The sequence below is a fragment of the Fulmarus glacialis genome, unplaced genomic scaffold (genome assembly GCF_000690835.1).
Source record: "Fulmarus glacialis isolate BGI_N327 unplaced genomic scaffold, ASM69083v1 scaffold10543, whole genome shotgun sequence".
Classification (NCBI taxonomy): domain Eukaryota; kingdom Metazoa; phylum Chordata; class Aves; order Procellariiformes; family Procellariidae; genus Fulmarus; species Fulmarus glacialis.
The window spans coordinates 30,979-54,951 of NW_009202308.1; the positions used below are offsets into that span (position 1 = coordinate 30,979).

Below are 23,973 nucleotides of genomic sequence, written 5' to 3' on the forward strand. Positions count from 1 at the left end.
TGTACCTTTTATAACTATTTATTCATATTTCCAGTTCTGATACTTTTGTAGCAGAAATCAGCTGACAACCATAAGCCCCACGTTCTATCCATTTATCTTCTATCTGTGATTTTTCTTTTACAGTACTTTGAGAGCAATTCTGACAACATCCCAGCTTGTAAGACTGTCCCTGTGTGTAAGCTTAAGCTTAATAGATGACTCATTCATTTGGAAATAAATAGTTCATTACTTTTGTTGAAACACTGTCCACAGAGCCTACAAACTAAAATGAGCAATGTTATCATGGGAGAGCTTTGGTGTCCATGTCAAACTTTAGGAAAATGATATAATCTACTTTTTATAATCTCTTTGTTTCCCCATGTTAACCCCCATTCATGCACATGCAGCTTCTTTTAGTCCAAGTCTCCTTTCTTCCATGCAACTTTTTTGAATCTTTAGCACTGTTGCTATGTCAGAGCACTACCTATGTCTGTTACTCTGACCCACAAGGTAAGCTCTACGAAAAACATCGAGCTTTTCTTTACTTGAACACACATGCATACACACACCTGCATGCACATAGAGTCTATCCCAGCTCGTTATCATAAGTAATCCAGTAAAAAAAATTGCTCTTTTGCCTCCTGCACTTGAAATAACTAAATTTAGATCTTAAACTGTAATTTCTTTTTAGCCAGGGAAGTATTCAAGTATTAAAAAAATGGTTTACTCTTTGTGTCATATTTTGTCACTAATATCAATCTAGATAAAATGAATAACAAAGGTTTTCAAAGCTAGTTCCTAAAATAGAGGATGACAAACTCCACTGAGTTAAGTCCATAATGCATTCTTATCGCCTTCTTCTGAGATTCCTGTTTGCTCACTTGATTCATATTCTTCCATCCCTGTGTTTTAACGAATATAAATTCTCTTATCGCCTGATAGCATAATTTCTTCAAGGCTTTCAGAGCAGTATAATGCCTAAAGTTCTTGGGGAATCCACATAGCATGTATTAGCTGGCTCACAAACCTGTTCTTATGCAGAATCTTTCAAAAATATCCACAGAAGTGGGGGACAAGACCTCCAGTGCAATATTGCATTGCTTTGTCCCCACTATGTTTATCTGTGTGTTTTCTAATCCTTCCTTTGCATTCTTCTAGCTTCATCCCCATTTTGATGGTTCAGGAATCAGGCATGATAATATGTAATTCTAAATATCAGCAAAGCCTTCTTCTAAAATTTGTATAATTTTCCATCACCCATTTGTTTGATAAAATAGATTATACACCATAATTAAAAGTTTGGCAAATTTCATCTTTAAATTTCTTTGGAACTTGTGGGTGCCTACTGTAAGGTCCTGGCAAATAATTACTATCTCTTATATTGATTTCTATACCTCTTCTACTGACATTTCAATTTGAGACACTTCCTCTGACTCACCCCCATTGACTCTTCCTGTAGTAAACAATGATGCAATTAATTCATTTAGCTTTTTTGTTATGATACTATATTCTTCAAGAGCTCCTATTAAGCCTTAGTCATCTAATTTCCCCTATGGACTGGAAAAAAAAATTGAATTGTCTTATCATTTTACATATAATTTGCTATAACTTATACTTTTCTAAGTATTCTTCATTTTGATACAACTTCCACTTTCTGAACAACTTCTTTTTACTTACAATGGTCTCTACTTTGCTATTTATCTGTGCTTAGGTACATTGTGTGAAGCTTTTAAACTTTCTCCTAGATTTTTTGGACTAATGGTATATTTGCTCTTAGCCTTTTGTATCTTTGCATTTAAGCAATTTCTTTAGCACTATCAAACACCTCCATCTTTTAACTGCTCCTCTTCTTTTTTTTTTTTTTAAGAAGTGAAGGTAGTTTTTTGCAGTTCCTTTAAAAATAAAAATAGCAAATCCTGCATATCCAAGCATATTCTCCATCTTTCAAGACAAAGTCAAGCAAGAGTCAACCTCTGAGCTCTCTAAAAGTTTCAAAAAGAAATAAATCCAAATGCTTCTGGTATTTAGAAGTTTGAACCTTCATCCCAGTAAGATGCCACCCAGTTTACAGCAAAGTAATGTAAGCTTTTTTATATTAGTATGCTTTCTGATCTTCCCCAGTTCATCACAGATGCTATAATCACTCTTATCATGTGGCTAACAATTTAACCTGAACAGTACAGTTTTCCTACTTAGATACTGATCTTCAGTGCACAGAAACTCCGTTATTTATTGTTACAATTAACTTATTTATCTGATTAGGTTAAGTCTTTAATACAGGGCATCGCTACTCTATTGGCAAGACCTGCCCCACTGTCCCTCGTAACTGTACGTACAATTTGAAATGAGTGCCCACTGATGGTCAAAACAATAAAGCTTCTGATACTTCTATTATGTCAATAACCTCATTTAAAATAGACATTCCAATTTCTCTTTTATTTTTTAAATATGTAGAAACAAGCATATATGTCTGTCTCATAATTTCCTATTACCTATGTCTCATTTATGTGAATGTTCTTTGCTGATGTAGTACAGGCATTTTGTTGATTTCTCTCCTATTCTGTACCTGAGGACATGGTTTTCAGGACTTTACTTCTACACAATGAACCAAACGAAGTTGTATAATCTCACACACAATTTTTCTCCAACTTTTAGTTGAAAAATTCCCAACCCCCTTTTTTTTTTTGTTTTCGATGTCAGTAACACAATTTTCTTCTAAGTTCATGCTACAGTATCCTTCCCTATATAATTTTCTCAAAAATGCACCAAGCCCATGCCTCTCTGCTATAACAAGAGCTTCCTTAGGCAGTACTTAAAGACACTTAGATAACAGCCTGTCAATTTTTTATACTGCTGAAATCTTTCAAGCTTAATCACCCACTGCTGAGTAAGTCATATTCCTACTCATAGCACAGTACAATCAGAGAGATGAGGCATCACACACTAAGTATTTCCAAAGTGTGGCACTTATTTCAATTAGTAAAGGTGTTCAGGATTAGAAACACCAAAAAAACGCTCTTTGCTCTCGACTACAGTGCTTTCCTGTTCATACTTTTACAAGGATTGACGCTGAGGCTGGAACTCAAGGGAATGAAAATTACTGGGGGTTACTAATACACAAAAATTTCACTTTGGAGTCCCAAAAAGCAGTATAGATATATTAAACACAACACTGCCAAAGCTAATTTAGCTCTGTTGAGAAGTCAGTCTATTATACTACAGCCACATTTTCTATTTGGGGATATGATGACCAAATTTATCCATGTATTTTTATAATATTTGCTTTTATAATGTTGTTAAAATACACTAATTAAAACTTAAAGTAGCCACTTAACACATCTTAAAGTTTTAAATTAAGAGTACCTATTATTCTGTGAATGGTGTCATATGACATAGTTAACAGTGGGAAGATCTTCACATGAACATAGTATCTTTCTGATCTGCCTACATAAAGCTTTTGACCAGGTGGCTGAAATATATAATTTTATTGTGATTCAACAGAATTTTTAAAAAAACTTATTCAGAAGTTTCATGAGGATGATGTTTCTGGCAAAAGCTATTGCTGAAATGTCTACATCTGTAAGCAAATGGCGAGAAAATAGTATATATGATGACAAAAATCACACTTCTCAAGTTAGCATTTGGACAGTAAGCTTTGTAAATGGGTACACATTTTTTGAATACATATCTACACATTCAATGCTTGCACAGTGGAACCAATGTAATACCTAAATAACATGAAGAAAATCAATCTACATGTTAAACAGGGTATGTTTTGACTTGTTAGAGCCAGGAATTGTATTTGACAGGTTTTCTTTCACACAAGTTATTAATGGAAAAAAAATATCATGTGAAACCACTTGCAAATATATTCTAGAAGATTTTTTCTAAATCTGACATATGAACCAAAGTGTATGAAGCATGATCTCTGAGAAATATAAAACTGGCATGAAGTTATATTTGGACATACTTCCACAGATCAGCAGATTATGATTTGAAACTGATATTCATATAGTGAGATATGTATGTACTAATATTTCAGAGTTAACTATTTTAAGTAGAATAGCAAGAGCTAAAATTTTCCAGGGATGGAAGGAAACTAGTAATTCATAATAAAAATTATTAAAGAATATCTTGCTGAAATATGAAAGACTGTAAAGACTTCAACACCTGTAAAGACTTTACATCAGCAAGTAAAGAAATTATCAGCTAGATCCCAAAAGCTAGTTATCAATAACATACTCCAAAAGTTAACAATTACATTTTCCTAGGTTGAGTGTTTATCAGTAGCATCAGATGTGCTACTTTAAAAGAAAACCGAACTGTCATCAAAACTCTTTTCTGGCTATAAAATTAAATATAATCTGCAAAACAGAATTGATTTATTTCAATACACTCAGCAGATATGTGTTTATAAGGCTTTATACATCCCCGAGTAATATGCTAGAAAAAGACATTTCTATGTTTTAAAAAAACACACATGACCTCAAAGCTCCATGACAGAATTAGAATCAGTGATTTTGAATCACAAATATATACCAAGAAAAATAGTAGAACATAAATTTGATGCGTGAACAATGGCATTCCCTCTCCAAGAGATTGGTTTCTCAAAGGAAAACAAGCACTGAAATTCAATGTACAAATTCTAAGGCCATAAAAAAGAAATGAGCTTCACAGCAAAATATATACAAGGCTGCTATCAACGACAAACACATAATGCTCGCTGTATGGAAAAGTCAATGCTTCAGTCAACTAACTGAAATATTGAAGCCAGCAGAATCATTGTTCTCCTAGGACTACTAGGCATACAGTAGAAATGAACACTAATATGATCTAGAGAAATAATCAAGATTTACTATGAAAAATGAGAAATCCCAAAACACCACCGATGTAGAAATTTCAGAGCCTTATATCCCCCAGCAAAAGATAATGAAACTCTAGCATTGCCAGCAAAATTGATCCAGACATTGGCACCAAAATTACCAAATACAGAATGTTCAGAAATAGAGTGACGATCTTTTAAAAATAAAATTCTTCTCCATCTGAAGCTAATTAAGCAGTATTTTTAAAAACAAGTTGACTATAGAAGTGTTACTTTATAAATCATTACATTTTTCTTGAATTGATTCTGGTGTGTAACTGACATAAAACTTTGCATGACCATCAGAGAAGCTACTTATAAATAAGAAATTATTAGTAACACTATGGGACTAAAGGGATTTTAGCCCTTCTTCCCAGAAGCACTTTGTCACATTTTCAATGTTATTCTTTATTGTAAATACCACTTTGCTTACCTTGCGTGGCTGAAAGTCATACTTCACACAGTGCTGGAAACCTTTGCCTTTTGACTTCAATGATGTAACTATTAAGCAGTTGCCAACAAAATGAGCAGAATACCCAACACCTTTGCTAGTGCGGAAACTGAAAAGAAATAAATATTAATGAAACTGGAAAAAGGAGAATTATTGTATAATAAAAAGGTCCAAATATTACTTTAAATTGCCATGAGAAAGAAAAGAAATTAGTGCCTAGAATGGTGAACTTAATTTCCTTTATATCTTCTCTCCCCACCATTTCTTTGGGGGGAGCTACTAACCTTCATCACTTACTTGATTCCAGGCTACATTCTAAAAATCAGTACTTTTTTTTTTTCTTTACAAAAATACAAGATGGTAAATACTGTATCTATCAGGTTTTTCCCTCAGTTTCCTAATTCATCATAATTTAAAATAACACATCTGATTTAAGTTATAAAGAAAAACCCATCACAGAACAAATGTGAGATGCCTTGCAATTTTATGGGGTTCGAAGAACAATGTGGCCAGAATAACATACAAATTTGGATTCAAGGTAATTACTATGCAAAGAAGTATTTCTTTTTCAAGACAGGATTTAGTTAGACTAATGATCTATGAAGTTTTAATCATCTGAGTTGTGGATTTATTTTCATTTGTCAAATTGATAAAGGACTACAATTTTAACAAAGTAAGTTTAGTAAGGGTTTCCAGCTTTCTTGTGACAAATATCATAAAGACAGATAATGCAGAAAGCTCATACATTTCTCTACTTACATTTGAAATGAAAAGCATTGTAAAGAGAAATACTGGACTTCTTAAAAAATATTTTGCAAAGGTAGCTGGTGGAAATTCATGAATGACATTACACAGAGCATTTTTAAAAAGGTAAGTCCATATCTACAGCTATGTCACTCCCTTCTGAAAAGCTAAGTACAATAAAGAGAAGTCTGCTATCATTAATATGGAGCAGAGTTTATACAGCTTTTAGTCTTTTTTTTTTTTTTTTTTTTAACTTGTTAGCAATCAGGTTATAAAAATAACCAATGGCTGAAATACAAGGTCTAAATGGTGAACTTCATCCATAAATTCTGAAATGAAGCTTTGCAAGTATAAGAAAAAAAGACATTACTAATTCTGAACATTTGTATGTACTCCGTAGCCCACTGATTAACACTTTCTCATTTCCTTAATGTAGGCAAATTATAAAATAATTTCATATTATTACAATAATGATGTTTTAAATGGTTTCATTGTTGTAACATTTTCATCAAACACTTTTACTAAGTTTTTCATAGTAACATGAAGAGGTGAAAGGCATATGCAAATACTAAGTTCAGATTTCATCTCTCTTAATAGCTGCTGAAATTCTACATCCTTCGTCTACCCTACTACACAATCTTGATTTTAATATGCAGAAAAATTGCAGTTATAGACCTAATTCCATCTTCAGAAACCTACAGTTAAATCTATATGCGTACATTAATGAAAGAGAGAATCAGATTTCCTCTTTCCTCACTGTCAAAAATACAGCTGATAAACCACGACCTTCTGAAAAAAATAAATGCATTACAACATAGGTGGTGTGACTAGACCATGAGGTGGCCAGAGCTTAGATGTTCGTCTCCTATGAGGGAATTTTTAAAGCAAGTCAAAAAGAGACATTCAAATTCTCAAATTCTGGAAAGCCACTTTTGTTGTAATTAATTAGAATACTTCTATTAAATGCGAAAAACAGAGTGATCAGGCTAAACAGAACAGGAGTAATAACATCTATAGATGACTCTTCTCCACCCTAATGGGTCCTTGCACAAAGGCCCCTACTTCCAGTCTTGATTTCAGTCATCTTATGAGTTGCAGCATACTATGCCTCATGATCGCTGATCATCAAGGTGGTTCTGTTGGCCTTGAGGCATGCCTTGGTTTGCGCTTTCCCTTTAGCAATTTGTTAAGGTGCTGCAGATGCTTTATATTCCCAAATTCAGGCTGTAGTTTCCTCATTCTTCTATCTGCCTCTATACATCATACACAATTCTCTCTCCCCTCAAGCTGCTGCACTGGAAAGGAGCATTATTCCCCACCACAGCCTTTTGTACAGGCTTCCATACAGACCTCCTTGCAAAAAAAAGGCACTCTTCTTAATAAACCTAAAAAACCTTCTCTAAATAAACCTAAAATGTAATCTAAGAATGAAGAGAAAAATTACATACTGTCCATCACCACTGACCTCAACAGTGAAGACAATTTATAACACTGCCATTCCCCTGTGTCTTTTGAAAACTATTTTTAACATGGTTAATTTATTTAACACGGTTAATATGGTTAATATTTACCATGGTTATTTAATGATCTGGCTTCCACAATGACATCATAGGCAGCTATACCCCACAACAAAAAGAACAGTGAACATCCTTATGGAAGAATATTACTCATATACATATTTAACCTGCATTATCCTGCACGACCACAATACTGAATTTTATACACTAACATGAAAGTTAAAAACCTTAAAATACAGCTTTTACAATAAGAACAGCTGAATGTGTTGTGGACTAGTTTGAGACTTCAATTTACCTCCTTGGGGCTTTATGCCATTCAAAGAACTTTTCACCAGGTAATTGCATCTCTCACAATGCCAAATTTGTTTCTCAGCAACATAAGTCATCTCTACAAGCTAAAATGGTTTTGGCTAACAGAATCCTATTCTGAAGGATATTGAAAAAAAATACACAGATTCACTACATTCTGATATATGGTGTAGTATTATCTGATTAGAGATGTCAAATAAAATATTTTTTTTTAAATTACCAACAGCCGATCATTGTAAATACCATCACGTTTTTTACCTGATAAAATATTATTAGAATTGTGTAAAAGGCATTCTACTACTTTGAACAGGAGCTAGTAAGCATTTTGTTATACACTGAGAACACTCTATTAAAAAAAAAAAAAAAAAAGAATGGCTCTTGAAGAAATGTCTATACCTTTAAATTTTTTCCCTTTCCTAATCCCCCCAGTTACTGGGCTGATTTGGTCACCATTATGGTCAAACTGGACTGTTCCTGAAATTTTAAACATTGAATTGTCCTTACATGTATAACTTCCTGGAGTTCAGCATATGAAGACAAGAAAGGAATGAAACAACAAAAAAATAGCTAATTTCTTAGCAGGACTCTTCTCTTCATCTTGGAATAGAATGAACGATTTTCTAAACATGAAGCTTAGCCAAGATTTTACTTGGTTTTGCCCAAATGAATTCGCATTCTAATACAACAGTAGTTGAGAAACTGAGAACTCAAATATGTTCTCTGTTTACCTCAACATTATAATACACAGATTATGTTAATCTTCGTATTTTATTTCTTGCCAAAGACAAAGTAGGCTAGGACTGGTCTCTAGGATACTGCACAGAAATTCTCTTACCAATTACCTACACATGTAGAACTTGTCACATCTAAAGAAGAAATGCAGAGAGACAACAAGAGCAGTACTGTCAAGACCCATATGGTTTTATGAGCCTTTAATTACCTCCCATAGCAGCTGGTATACAATTTTACTACAGATCGTTCATAAAACCCTTATAGTTATGTTTCATTTCAGCCAATTTCTCAAAGCAGCTACTGGATGTTATTATACTTCAATAGCAGGTAAGCATTCTTCCATCAACTGGTGAAACTGTTTAGTGAGTCCAGTGTCTTTAGCTTAGGATTTTACGAGCAATTTAACATATGATCATAGTACTGAGATTAAGAAAACATTAATTCATTCTTGCCTGAAGAAAAAAAAAAAAACAGAACGGTTTCTTTTCTACTAACTTTGGAATTCCATTATGTGCTTTTGCAACTGTTTTGCATTATCTCTATTATTATTAGCTCTAGAGGAGGACTGAAAAGTCTAGATGGCTTGCTTTGCTTTTTTTTTTTTTTCCTTTTTTTTTCCTTGTCCCTACATCAGTAAAACTAAAATGTAGAACACTCTTTAAGAAGTTTTAGCCATTCTTCCATCAAATGGTTGTGGAAGCACTTGGATGTTTTAAGGACAAAAAGCAACAATTATGAAAATCCAGCCACAGTTCACCCTCTAATTCTTTTACAGAGACCAATACACAATTTGAAAGAAAACATCTCTTTTTAAAAAAAAAACAACAACACAACAACAAACAAAAAAACCCAAAACAAAACAGAAAAAAAACACCAAATGAACAATCTTAATATCTGGATTGATTTTATCTAATTCCAGGCCTTACTCAGAAGTAATGTTACCCCATCTCCTTTTTTAGCAGAAACAAGTATAGAGATTTAGAGGATGGAGACTTCCCAGTTGAGCACACTTAAGGTTAGCCCTAAATTCCTAAATTTTGTCAAAGAATCTACACCTCATTTTTGAGGAAACATTTCCAACAACCTATTAAACTGTGATTATTATCATTATTATACTGTATCTTATTATAATTGTGATAGTTAAAGTGACCATAGTATTGTGTGTCTAAAACTTTGAATTTTCCTATTTCGCTGTCTACCCACTGGATGTCAGATTAAACAATCCATCAGCATCTGATTTTGCATAAACTCTGAAAACAGAAGTCAAGAGCACCCTTAATTTCATGACTTCTTTTTTTTTTTCTTGGAAGGGTTTGTTATAAAATGTGTTTTCCAGAGCACAGTTCACTCCAGAGTGTTCTCCGAATAATACCAATTTTTTCCATGGTCTCTTAAAAGAAGTAGCAATTCTTAACTGTAAATGGTATTCCAGTAATGCTTGTGCCAAGATTTCAGGAAGTGATCACATCACCTTTACTCTCTTCTCTGTTTGTTCAGACTATCCTTGAAAAGATAACATTAGCTCTTTCAGCTATAGCAATGAAAAAGCAGTTTACGGTCAGTTGGTTACCTACAATAACCCTTAACATCTTCTGTAATTACTGCTTTCTAATACATAACTACTAGTTCTGTAAGCATGGCACCCATTATTCACTGCTAAGTATATGGCATTGGTTTGCTTATACTAAAATTTGTGCTATAGAATTCTGAATCTTACCATTTGAATCTGACTGCTCTGCAATAAAGGTTTCTCCTTATTGTTATTTATCATCCATGCAAATGTCAAAGACTTCTAATTTTCTTCCAGGATTGTCACACTCATTTTGTAATTGGTAAGAAAGCTACAATACTGTTCCAATACACCAGTATTAATAGACTGTCACTCAGCAGCTGCCTGACATCATCCTCAGAGATAATTAAAATTATTTAAAAAAAAAACAACAAAAATTGGCTTACAGTTCTTGAAGCAGCACTTAGCGTTTAGCTAATCACAGAACAGTAGCAGTTTTCCCTCACATCTGGCAAATGTGAAAGCATTTCTTTGCTTCCCTTCTCCATTTTTAAGCACTAGTTTTCACATCATGGTCAAGCTGATGTAATGGCTCTCTCCCACCAGAAAGGCTTCTGGCCACCTCCTTCTGCACTCACTTAAAGTCTGGATCATACCTAAGAAGGTGATTGGGAACACTCAGGATGGATTTACAAATTGGAAATCATCCTCAATCAAACTGATAGCCTTCTACAATGAGATGACTGGCTTGGAGGATGGAGAGGAAAGTTGTGGATGTTTAAACCGACTTTCTAGCAAGACCTTTCAACACTGTAATAACCTCAATGACAAACTAATGAAGAATGAGCTACATAAGTGGACGGTGAGGTGGTCTGAAAACTAACTGAACTGCTGAACTAAAAGCATCGTCATCAGTGGTATGAGCCCAGTGGGAGGCCAGTTACTATTGGAGTACCCCAGGGGTCAATACTGGGTCCAAGCCTGTTCTTCTTCTTCCTTAATAACCCGAATGGTGAGACAGAGTGCACCTTTAGCAAGTTTACAGATGATACAAAATTGGAAGAAGGGCTGATACACCAGATAAGTGTGCAGTCATTCAGAGGGACCATAGCAGGTTGGAGAAACAGGCCAACAAGAATCTCATGAAGAGGGAAGTGCAAAGTCCTACCCCTGAGGAGGAACTGCCCCAAGCACCAGTATATGCTGGGTACTGACCAGCTGGAAATCAGCTTTGCAGAAAGGGACCTCGTGGTCTGGATGGACAGTAAGTTCACCATGAGCCACTAATGCGCCCTCGTGGCAAAGGCAGCCAATGGTATCCTGGGCTGCATTAGGGAAAGCAATGCCAGCAGGCTGAGGGAGGTGATCCTTCCCCTGTCCTCAACATTGCAGAGACCACATCTGGAGTATTGTGTCCAGTTCTGGAATGCACAGTACAAGAAAGACATGGACATACCAGACTGAGTCCAGCAAAGGTCTGAATGGTCAAAGCCTCTGGACATGTGAGAAGAGGCTGAGATGCAGGACTGTTTAGCCTGGAGAAGAGAAGACATGTATAAAAACCTGATGGGTGGGGAGTAAAGACGACTGAGACAGAGACTTCTCAGTGATATCCACTGAAAGGACAAGATGCAATGGACACAAATTGAAACTGATAAACTTTTTCATTGTGAGGGTGGTCAAAGACTGGTACAGGTTTCCCGGTGAGGTTGCAATGTCTCCATTTGTGAAGATATTCAAAAACCTGACTGGAGAAGGTCCTGAGGAACCTGTTCTGGCTGACGTTGCTTTCAGAACCTCTGCTTCAAACCAGAGTCTTCATAGAATCATAGAATCATAAAGGTTGGAAAAGACCTCTAAGATCATCAAGTCCAACCGTCAACCCAACACTACCATGCCCACTAAACCATGTCCCTAAGCGCCTCATCTACACGTCTTTTAAATGCTTCCAGGGATGGCGCCTCACCCCCTTCCCTGGGCAGCCTGTTCCAAGGCCTGACCACTCTTTCAGTAAAGAAGTTTTTCCTGATGTCCAGTCTAAACCTCCCTTGGCGCAACTTGAGGCCATTTCCTCTCGTCCTATCGCTTGTTACTTGGGAGAAGAGACCAACCCCCACCTCGCGTCAACCTCCTTTCAGGTAGTTGTAGAGCGCGATGAGGTCTCGCCTCAGCCTCCTCTTCTCCAGGCTAAACAGCCCCAGTTCCCTCAGTTGCTCCTCATAAGACTTGTTCTCTAGACCCTTCACCAGCTTCGTTGCCCTTCTCTGGACACGCTCCAGCACCTCCATGTCCTTCTTGTAGTGAGGGGCCCAAAACGGAACACAGGATTCGAGGTGCGGCCTCACCAGGGCCGAGTACAGGGGCACGACCACCTCCCTACTCCTGCTGGCCACGCTATTTCTGATACAGGCCAGGATGCCATTGGCCTTCTTGGCCACCTGGGCACACTGCCGGCTCATGTTCTTTGAAGTTGTGCATGCTACTACATTACTGCTTTTAAAATAAAGATTGTTTAAAAGATGGATGACTTTTAAGAAGAAACTATGAAGAAAGAGTTAATTTATACGACATTTTTCACCTAGTTAAACAGAAAAAGGTATTACATGCCCAAAAAGCACATTGAAAGAAAACAAATCTTTGCTTTGATATCTTCCTCTTGGTGGTGGTTGTGTGTGACTCAACCTTTCATGTGGCAAAGTCTAAAATTTGTATAAAGAAGTTTAGATGGATGATTTAGTTTGAATATTTTTTCTGTTTTTAATTACTAATTATGGCTTGGTTTAAGCCACTATATAAAAATGACAAGTATTTGCATTGTTCCTAATTTCCTTCTGAGATTGGCATATTCAGTTTCTTAAGTGTATTACATGCACATTACATTTACACAGACTCAATTTTGGCATTTGATTTCTGTAAGACTGACTTCTTTCGGTGGCTCATATGAAGCACTTGCGAAGTTCCATCTTGTTAGTCGCAGAAGTTTTATTTCCCACTCTTGATAAATACTCTCCTTTTACATATATTCCATAACAAGAGGTAACGTAAGAAAGTGAGACACTGAACTATAATTAAAGATTTGTGCGTGCAATGTGTATGTGTGAGATAACGAGTCATTCATTCAGCACGGATACACCCAAAGATTACTTGTAGAGTCTGTGCATGCAGCAAAATACCTATGCTTACTAGAGAGGTTATCCTTTATGCACTACAATAAGAGAGTTGAAACTCAATATGTTTTGGGGCTATACTTTCTCTCTAGGTTTCCAAGCTGCAACAACAAAATATAGAAGACATTATTTTGGTATGTTCTGGGTTATGAAAACAGTAAAAACATGAAAACAAAGAAAAGCACACATCAACCAGGGAGAAAGATAAACACATAGAAAAAAAAAGTTTTCTTAGTCTGCTAGACTCTTTATTCTAATCAATCTAAAAGATATTATATTAAATTACTTACTATAGGTAAATCATACTGTCAGTGGACTTTTTTAAGCAAACATGGAAATGTTATGGTTGTAGCTAATAAGAAGTATGTTAATTAAAAAAATATTCTTGAGAGTATAATGTTAAGGTGAGACCTAGAATTCTTTTGAAGGAAGAAATTCAGGTTTCTTTGATAACTCAAAGGGCAGCTTTGTGGGGTTTATTCATTGACATGTTCAAAAACAAACACTCTAATCAAGGAAAAATCTGTTTATTAAAGACAGATGTCTGAGTATACGTGGCAATTATTCTAAGCTATACCACTTCTTTGTAGCAAAGTGAATACAGGCTAGAGAAAAGGTCTAAATCAATATACTTAAAAATGGAACCAGAAGTAAATTCCCTCTGGCACAGACAAATATGAAGTATCTGTAAATATTCAGGAAAGCTTAACACACAGAGGATTTTAAACTATTTCAGAGCAAAAAATATATTAAAAAGCATGCTCAAAAATCTTGGAATTCAATAAGAATTTTAATCACATCATAATAAAAGTCAGAACTACATCATGGCAAAATAAAGGTATAAAAAACCAAATAATCAAATATCTGAAGTTATTCTAACCTGCCATTGCTGCTTCCGCATTATATCGGAATTGGAAGGAATCATATTCCTCACTAAAGGTCTTTCTACACTATTAACCATAAGAAAAGCAGCATTTATCATGGGCTGCGCAACTTTGGAGTATGCTTTTCCTGTTCTGAGGCAGTAACAAATTCTCAAATCAAATACACCACCTAAAGCTGCCAATTCTGAAACGTAAATTCTGGATGAGAAACAAATGTTCATGTTAAATTCCTGTATGCATGTTCAATCTTATAATTGCATTCGTTATTGTCCTTGACAGACTGAAAAAAAAAAAAAAAGATCATAATAGTAAACACTGCTATAGCCAACAGCTTGAAAAAATCTCCATGGTAAAATAACTATGGCACTTAGCAGAAAACGGACACATGGAAAAACAGATCGTAATTTAGAGAAAATGTATTAACATTTTTTCTTCAGAATAAACCTAAATTATTTTTAATCAGATATTTGTTCCATAAAAAATATGAATTATTTTGGTTTTCCAAGTAAAAGCACAGTAAGATTTTTATGTACAAGTACCTTCCTGAGACCACATCTACTGGTCCTCTCCTCAGCTGACTACTAAAAACTTCTGCTCTTTAGACTACCTGGAATGACTATAAAGTGAGAAACATTACTTTTGGTTACTTTCCTCCCTGTGCTACTCCTGCTTTCCTGAGCTGATAAAACTTGATAGATCTTGATAGATCAAGATCAACTCTAGATAGTCCAATCCTCATCTGTCTGCACAGCTGATATACAGTCTTTAAGAATATGAGAAAAGGTAAGCGTACTAAATAGCAAACACATAAAGAATGAAGAAGTGCTGAAGAAAATGCCAGCATGTTCTGATGCAACAGAGGGTTCCTTATTTTCCTCATTCCATTTTTTCTTTAGCTAAGACAACCATACTTAATCAGATATATAATTGATTTCTGAAGTGAAAAAACTTTTTTCATGATTGACCAATAGAATAAACATTTTTACTATTATAGCATAATTTCTAAATATCAGAGGACTTTATTAAGGATGTAACTATTGTTTCTATTTTTATCACAACAGCAAACCTAAGTAAACTAAAATTGTCTCTCCTGCAATTAACGTATTATGAAATATAGCTTCCATTTTTGGGAACAGGTGATCAGTGAGCCATTTTTACATTCACAGATCTACTTTCTATTACCTGTAGCTAATGTGCAAACAGTGCATTCTGAGTAGAACAGATTTGTTTTTTAGTACTGACATCAGCCAAGAATCTTAAACACCAAACAGAAAATATGACAACATTCTCAGTTTACAGCTCTAAAAATCATACATTTTAAAATTCCTAAAGAAACCACTACACTAGATTTTATGGTTTATCTACAAGGCACATGTCTTGCATCCACGGATTTATAAATTGCAAATCAAAAAGGATAGATGACTTTTAAGAGTTTGCATACAGTAAGCAGCCATTAAAATCTGTAGATATTTGGGGGGAAAAAAGCATGTCAGAAACTAAAAACAATGAGAAAGATTAACTGTTATTAGGAAGCCAAAACAAACTGTAACTGCAGCGTCATAAGTTACTTACCAATAGAGATAGGGTTTATCCTTATCTACATTGATATTGTTTAGCGGATCCATACGAAACCAGGTGTTAAGAGTAAACCCATTTTGATAAGGCCACTTAGCAATAGGAGGCAATGCAATTGCCTGGAAGAAAAAAAAAAAAAAAAAAAAAAAGAAAAAAGAAAAAGGAAACAGCAAGTCAATAATGAATTTTCTGAAAAGTATTGCTAAACGTAATGCTTTTCTAAAGTCATTCTTTCAAGTCATTCTTTCCTGTCATTCTAGATCTGCAGATCTGCTTTAACTTTCAAATATTAAAGAAGAATATAAAAAAAAACCACCCTTCAAATAGTGCTTTTGAATAAATGCATTAGTTTTCCATTTATTTTAAAATTTATTAATTTTTAACTACACAAATTCTACCAATAATTCTACATGAAATTAAATTTCTGAATGGGCAATATTAAGAGAAAAAAATAGAAAAATTACTTCTGCAGAATTAAACTATATATTCAGCTTTCAGTAAGTATTCATCTCATCAACAGACTTAAACATTAAGATCAAATTAATCTCAACAGATAGTACAATAGAGATTCACTGTTAAAAGTACAGTGTAAAAAAGGTTGTTCTCTGAGATGTAAGAGTACTATCATTTTTTTTTCCTATGAACACTTAGTAAGGTAAGAGACTGAAAATTTTACCCCCATTCTCAGTTAAATACATTAACAGTAAGGTATGGCCTGGGAAGAAATTTGATTTTTCAATATTTTATTTTTATGGGCTGACTGATGAAGAGGTTTCAGAGAACTTTTCATCCCCGGGCAAGGCCCTGAATACCTGATCTAACTTTGAAGTTAGGCACTCTTTAGGGAGGAAATCAGATAAGATGAACTTCAGAGGTCACTTAAAAGTAAGTGTTTTCTATGATACCACTAAAAGATAAAACATTTTTTCCCCTCAGTATGAGAACTATACACAAAATGAAGTAATTTAAAAAAATAAAAAAATTAAGTGTTTGTAATAACCTAGAGATTACTGTAGTAGGCACTAATTACAACAAATTCTTTCTCCCTCCATCAGACAAAATATAAAATATTTTACACAAAAGTAGTTAAGGAATAAGAGCCTTTAATACTACTTCTTGAAATAAGTTGTATATGAATGCAAAGCAGAAGAAAATATTTTATATATAACAATAGCATGTTATTTCTAAGGGTATTTAATTGATATTTTTCAGTTTCAGTAAGATAATTTAAACTTTTACTACACTTTATAATAACAAAGACTAGTTAATTAATCCTTGCACTGATGGTATTGTGTTCTTATCAAAGCTATCAGTGATACTGACTGAGCACTGGCACAGGTTGCCCAGAGAGGTTGTGAAGTCTCCATCCTTGCAGATGTTCAAAAGCCATCTGGACACGATCCTGGGCAGCCTGCTCTAGGTGGCCCTGCTTCAGCATAGGGGGGGTTGGCCGAGATCCCTTCCAACCTCAACCTTTCTGTGATTCTGTGGGCTACTTATGAGTCACAGTTGGAAATTTTCAGGAGTTCTCAAATCTTGTACTACCCTGATTCATACCGAAGACTACAAAGAATTGTAGCAAACTCATCATTGCTTAAAATAAGAATGGACATTAGTCTCTGGGCAATAGAGTCACAATAACCACACTAGGATTCTATGCCAATGTAGTAAAGTACGTAAAAAAATGATACAGAGTGAGACTGACTTTTCATTATTTTTATATGAAAGGCAATTGCTGAAAGAGTTTTAAGAGCAGAGAAATAGGTAATTAAGAATGATAGGGAACTCACTGTAAATGTTATAATTAGATACAGCAATGTGCTCAGATTATGCTAGTATTTGACTAGACACAAGAAATAACACCAATTCTGCTGCTAGCCTGGTACTAACTGCTCAGTACAAAACATTTCAAGGAACTCCTCTGGCATATCACTCCTGCCTCCTGAGAGGGAGTTCCCTGCCTGAAAAAGGGAAAAAGCTGCTTGATGACAAAGAGGAACAACACCCGGGTATAGTACCGCCACCACAAGGTGTCCTCCTAATGGAGTGACTAATGTGCTACTTATACAGACTGGCAGAGTACACAGTACTGGGAAGAGCCCTTCAGTTGGGATAGTGAAGCAGCTCTCACCAGCAGATCAGCAGACTGGTTCAGTAGACCCTTAGCTCTTTCATACTACCACTGAAGTCTTGGTTATACAACACCCAACTTTACAGAGGGCCAATCTGATATTTATCATGCCAAGTAAACATGCTGTTTCTCTGTCTGATGTCATCACTGTGCATCATACCTGCAAACCTGAACTCAGTGCTAGTAAACTAGGTCCTATCCAGTCTCTTTCTTCTAATTAAGTGCTTCGTTGTTTGGGTCATTTTATAAGTAATCGCCCTTGGTCCACTTCAGAGGATGACTCCTCTCCAGAACATCATAGTGTAATCCAACATGCACTGCTCAAGAAACATAAATCTGACACTCGTATTTCTTGATTTACGCAGTCAATGATGAGTGGTATGTGAAACAAGATCCTATCCAAGGAAAGAGAAATGCCTATTGTCCATTTCAGTCAAGAAACTTTATGCTCCTGTAATTGATGCACCTCTTTGGACACTTGAAATACTTCCCCTGCAAACCTTTTTTTGAAACTCTGATACAAAATTGAATTTAAGAGAGACATTTCATCGGGGTTTGCCTCTGAAGCCCAGAAATGTCAAAGCAGTATGTGTCATTGTAGACAGTCATATTCTGCAACAGCTGTCTTGCTGCTGCATGTACTTTTAGGAGAAGTTAACTGTGGTTTTAATTTAGCAGTAGCAAATTAAACTCTCTCTTTCAAAACTCAGTAATTAATTCCTTACACAATCCACCCCTATGCATTTTGCTGACACATCTGTTTGTGCAGCTGAATATCAAACAAGATCAAGGAAGTGATCTAGCCAAAAATAACCCAGGTGAAAACCAGTGATTTTCAGCCAGTTCATTTCCCTGATGCAATCTGCCACACCGACAGCTGTATTCACAAAGAACAGGAGGTGGTTGTTTATGCTTGAAGAAAACTATCCGTGCTATTGAGGAAATACAAGTAGAACAGCCCAAAAGAAGCTCCTACTGCCCTTCATGCACTGACATGAAAAGACAGGGATCTCAGGATTATTTCCCCTTAAAAGATTCCAAGTTCTGCCATGAGCATATACTATTCCATACCAGAATGGAACTGAACCTCAGATCTGGATTTCTCATTTTTAAGCATTTGTATTTACTGCCTTAATAATCATATTTATAAATCTTTATACAATATTTGAATTTATTTGTAGGTTTTTCTGAACATACATGCAGTGAATGGAAGAGAGAATATCTATTTGAGAAGGTTTAGAAAGCAATACAATTTCATTGTCATAAGTTATCTCAAAAAGTAAAGCCAAAAGAAGACTGCATTTAAATCACTGCCTTGAGGGAAAGAAAACAGCTGATGGAGTTCAGACAAAAAGAAAAAGATACAATAAAATTTATGACTAAGCTGTCACTGTAAACCGTGATGACATGGACAAGCTGTGCTTTATATAATATCAATTAAATTATTCAAATAAAATAACACTGTTCTTTGGAATTTTCAGTTTTCACCTTTCTGATAACTTCCCCAGAAAAAAATCTGCTATTTGACATTCCATCTTCACAAGTGCAACTTCTCAACACTGCAACTACCTTGCAAACCTATGGAAGGCAAGGTCTACACTACTCAAGCATGTATTTCCCCTCTTGTTTCCTTTTCAAGAATTTCCAAAACCAAATTAAAGGAAATGCAAATGAGGAGCAATTTATTTATTCCTCAAGTTGTAGTATTTTGGTTGAAAACTTACTGCAGCACTACAGCCTGGGAAGTTGAAAAAGGTATCAGGCCCATGTCTCTGTGGCATCTGATTAAGGACTGATAATAGTTTAACCGCATGTCTTGGCTGGGAAAACAAGAAAATTGCACAAAAGTCAATACAACCATTTTTGTACTCTCTAGGCTACAACGGAAACTGGACAGTTTTCAAAAAACACAGCAAATTAACTCTAAAGTAGTTAGCAAAAATACTTCATAAACATATGTTCAATCAACATAAAAAAAAAAAAAAATTCAAGTTTATATGTCCCAGGAGACAATTTATGTTAACTTCAGGCTCTGATGGAATGACAATGCTTTATCTGATCACAGCTTACCCAGATTCCATTTTCGCCTCGAAGCATGCTGAACAAAAGCTTCAACTCTTTGACAGTGATGCTGTAGCTGGCAAGAACCCCCAACATATCAACTAGAAGATCTTCAAAGGAAAATAAAGTTATTCTGAACTCTGAATTTCACTGTTTTGACAAAAAAGCTGAAAAAGTTAATACCTTTAAAAGTAAGTGTATTCACAAATTCTAAAAATCAAACTTAAATTGCCTTAAATATTTTACAAAGGATTTCATATTCTCATTGTTTTAGGTATTTTAGAAATAAATTTACATATGCAGTTTTAGATTTTGCGTCACACTTTGAACAAAGCATCCATTAAATTTATGAAGAATTAATTCTTTCCATTTCACAACACTCATCATACATTATGAACTTCTTTCTTGCTCCCAAAAGGGATAACAGCTTCTTCATTTCTCTGAAGTTAATATTTTTCAAAAATTTCTGACCTAAAAGATGCTTGACATTATTCTTTAACTTAAGCACAGCACATTATTCTAAGAATTTATATGGTTCCCACAGTTTTGCTACAGTGATAATGCTTCCAATTTTTACCAGAATAAAAGGCCAGGGGAAAAAAACAAACAAAAAAAAAACCACAAAAAAAATCAAAAAAATCATAGTGAGAAAACAATAAAAGACCACAATAAAAAGAAGTGATCAAAATTGCTAACAAATTTATGTAATACAGCTTTCATTTAAACATCTCAAAACCCATAAACTTTTAAAGTAATAGCATTACATAGCCTGCCTTTCAGAGAATATCAGGTTTAAAATTATTGCTAGTGCTTGGATCTTTATTTCAAAACATTCATTTTAAGAATTTGTTAGCATGTGGGATGCTGGACCTTGCCTTATACTCCACACTTTCTTCTGCAATAAAACGCACTACTGAGAATTACTCCTTCCTCTAGCAGGAGGAGAAACAATTTGTTTATCTTCACAGATGTGGCATAAGAAATTTAATTCATAGATCAAGCAGTGAAGTACAGAGTTTCCAAGAAAAAAAGCTATGACACAATAGAATCAGCATTAACAAACTTTTTCAATCTACTCAACAATCAGAAAATTCTCCCCATAAAACTTGTAGAAGACATGAATAAGCTCATATCTTATTTGCAGGACTACATGTTCTCCTTGTTCATTAGTGAAAGGATGACTCTTACAAGTGCTGACAAAGAGTAGCCTTAAAAAACATCCATCCTTTTCAGGGACATTTCGCATTGGTATTTTGTTTTAAAACAAATTTTCTCTCTGCAAATCCCTACATATGTGTGTTTGAGTAAAACCATCAGTATCTATTTAACTTATTCCACTATGAAACCAACCTCTGGTCCTCAGTAAGCAAAAGGCATGTGTGAAGAATGAAATATCATTTAATTTACAGGAGACATACTAAGCTGTTCAGTGAGTGAAACTGCATGTGAGGAAAGCCGAAAGAAAAACACTAACTTATTTTCACCGTAAGATCTGAATATATTCCTAATGTTCAAGTATAGACTTTTTTCCCCCTTTCTTTAAAGGAAGAGTTTATTTAATCTTACCTTTAGAATTAGTGCCACATTATATTTGTGACAGAATTTCTTAAGGGAAAGCAAAATAAAACTAAGAAAACTAAAACCTCTTGTCTTTTATGATGGTGAATTTTATGACTCAGCTCCTCCTCTACTACCTACAAGCATCTGCCCCCTTCACTGTACAGTCTCCAGCCTGCAATGTGAAGCTGGCAGCGATTGCACATATTGTACGTGATCGGAAATTGAGAACAGTAACACACTGAAAACCCAGAAAGGGAAAACAGCACAAGTGAATACCAATCTTTGGCTAAGAATTTCCCAATTCTTATTTTGTAGTCTTAGCTTGCTTTTTAGATCAAGCTACTTCAAAGTTTGCTTCCTTTACAGAGAAAAAGTGCTGTGTAGAAGCAAAGTTGTTTGGTGAAAATCAGAACATCATTAAAAAAAAATCTTCTAACATAGATGACAAAAGTGTAAATTAATACAGTCAAACACAGAAATGATTGGCAGGTTTTTAAAATTACTGAACATGTGCTGCTTTGTTTCACTATTATAGCCCTGTACTACCTTATGGCACAGAAAATGTCTTATTTCTGCTGAAGATGTTGATAACCCACATGCATTAGAAATACATAATTATAAATAATGAATAAAACATTGATGGAGAGAAATAAATGTAAACTCCCTAACAATGTAATTCTGGTTAAAGCAAAGACCTGAAAGATTGAAGCCCACTAGATAACAAGTAAAGATAAAGCTAAGAACATCTGTGGAAGTCGAAGCGCTTAATGCTACTTAAAAATATTGCTGTAAACACCTCTAAAGAAGGTTTCTTTCTTGTTTCAATATAACAAGACTTAAAAAGAACTGTACTCTAGTACATAACTTTATTCATACTTACTAGAAATCTCATATAAAAGAGTCAGTCCACATCTGGTTTATAAATCCTAATAATCCACTCATCTATAAATGGACAAAGGTCACAAAACATACTACAATTGGATTTTTTTAATGTTTACTTCATTTTTTTATATTAAATAAGATCACATGTATAACTGGTATCTATGATCTCATTTCAGAAACAAGATTGTGTAAAATAATATTAAGTCCAGAAGGAGAAAACAGGCACTGTTTCTCATTTTTAATGCATTTCTGAAATGCACTGAATGCAAGAGATTTTATTTCTGTTATTGGCACCTTCTGACTACTTTCATACTAAGCAGTTTATATATGATCTATAAATTAACCAGAAACCTTGAAGTTTAATTCAGTCATTTAATATGAATAAACAATGGTAAAAGAGCCTTCCTGTCTTTCAAGTAACAATGAGCATATATCAAAATGAATGGTATGGCATTAACTTTAGAAGACATATTAAACAGCATTGGAAACGCAACTTCAGGAAAACTACCTTCATGCATCGTTAACCTTTTAATAACAGACAGCCATGAAATTGTGAATTTTAACTCTGTTGGTGAAGTAAATTAATTTCTACAGGTTGGCAATACAGAATGTGATAATTTTGCAGTTTTTCTTATGGAACCCGTTGTAAGAGAGATGCTTATTAACAGCCCATTAATGACAGAGCAGTCAAAACCTAACATTTTTGCTTAAAAACTAGGAACTGTTTCAGTGCTTAAGAATTCAGTTCCAGCAGTTTTAGAACAATTACCTACAGCATCACAACAGAACTGCAGGAAATAAAATGGGGCTCAAAGGAGACATATCCACTCTGTACGAGTTCAGGCTACTTTCTCATCCACCATTCAGACTTCTCTGAAGGTACTACAGACAAACTATCCCAAAGAGTCTTTCAGAGCAGATGATCTGCTTCACTACTCATCACCTGGAAATAGAGAACTGTAGAAGTGAATCCCTCAAGGAAGATCCTGTGCAGCTGTTAAAAAAAAAATGTCCCAATCGCCTATGCAAATATTTTAATAATCTTTTCCCCTTAACCACTGATAAAACGGCTGACCATCCCCTATCTTATATAGGGGGGGTATAACAGATTATCACAGTATAAAGATGACTTCTGACAGGTGATGCTTCTGGAATGCAAATTGGCATACAAGTGGCAATGATCCCATCTGTATTGCAATTAAGACTTTCAAGGTGATTAAGCTTTTATTCTTAACCACAGAATCTGCAAAATCTCAACAAGTGAGATATTTAAAGTGCTGAGAAGCCTCATGAATCTGATAGTCTTCATCTAAACAGACAGACAAGTTCTTCTCACTGCAGAAGACTGGGTACATATTTATTTGCTATTGTCTTACTTTCATAAAACCAGAGAAGAGTGGCTTCAGACTTAGACTGGTCCTGAAAGCGTGCTGTCAGAACATAAAACAGGGGTTATGCCTGTCTTATCTGTTTAAACCTTATCTAGGTCTAAACACAGCATTTCACAAAGGAACAAGTGAGATGACCTCAAAAAAAACAACTCCCAAAAAAACCAAATAAAGCCCAGAAAACCTGTACCCTTCACAGATCATAGAATCATAGAATCATTA

General features: G+C 34.9%; 1 protein-coding gene across 1 annotated transcript in view; it reads right to left on the reverse strand.

The window, feature by feature from the left end:
* LOC104074194 (neurobeachin-like) overlaps positions 1-20,031 on the reverse strand; it is a gene marked incomplete at both ends in the record, with an annotated part of 49,225 nt that extends 29,194 nt beyond the window's left edge. Inside the window, 4 exons of the mRNA XM_009574245.1 lie at positions 5,274-5,400; positions 15,727-15,848; positions 19,585-19,680; positions 19,931-20,031. Of these exons, the coding sequence (XP_009572540.1) occupies positions 5,274-5,400; positions 15,727-15,848; positions 19,585-19,680; positions 19,931-20,031 (446 nt within the window). The remainder of the gene's footprint in view (positions 1-5,273; positions 5,401-15,726; positions 15,849-19,584; positions 19,681-19,930) is intronic.
* Between the last annotated feature and the right edge of the window lie 3,942 nt (positions 20,032-23,973).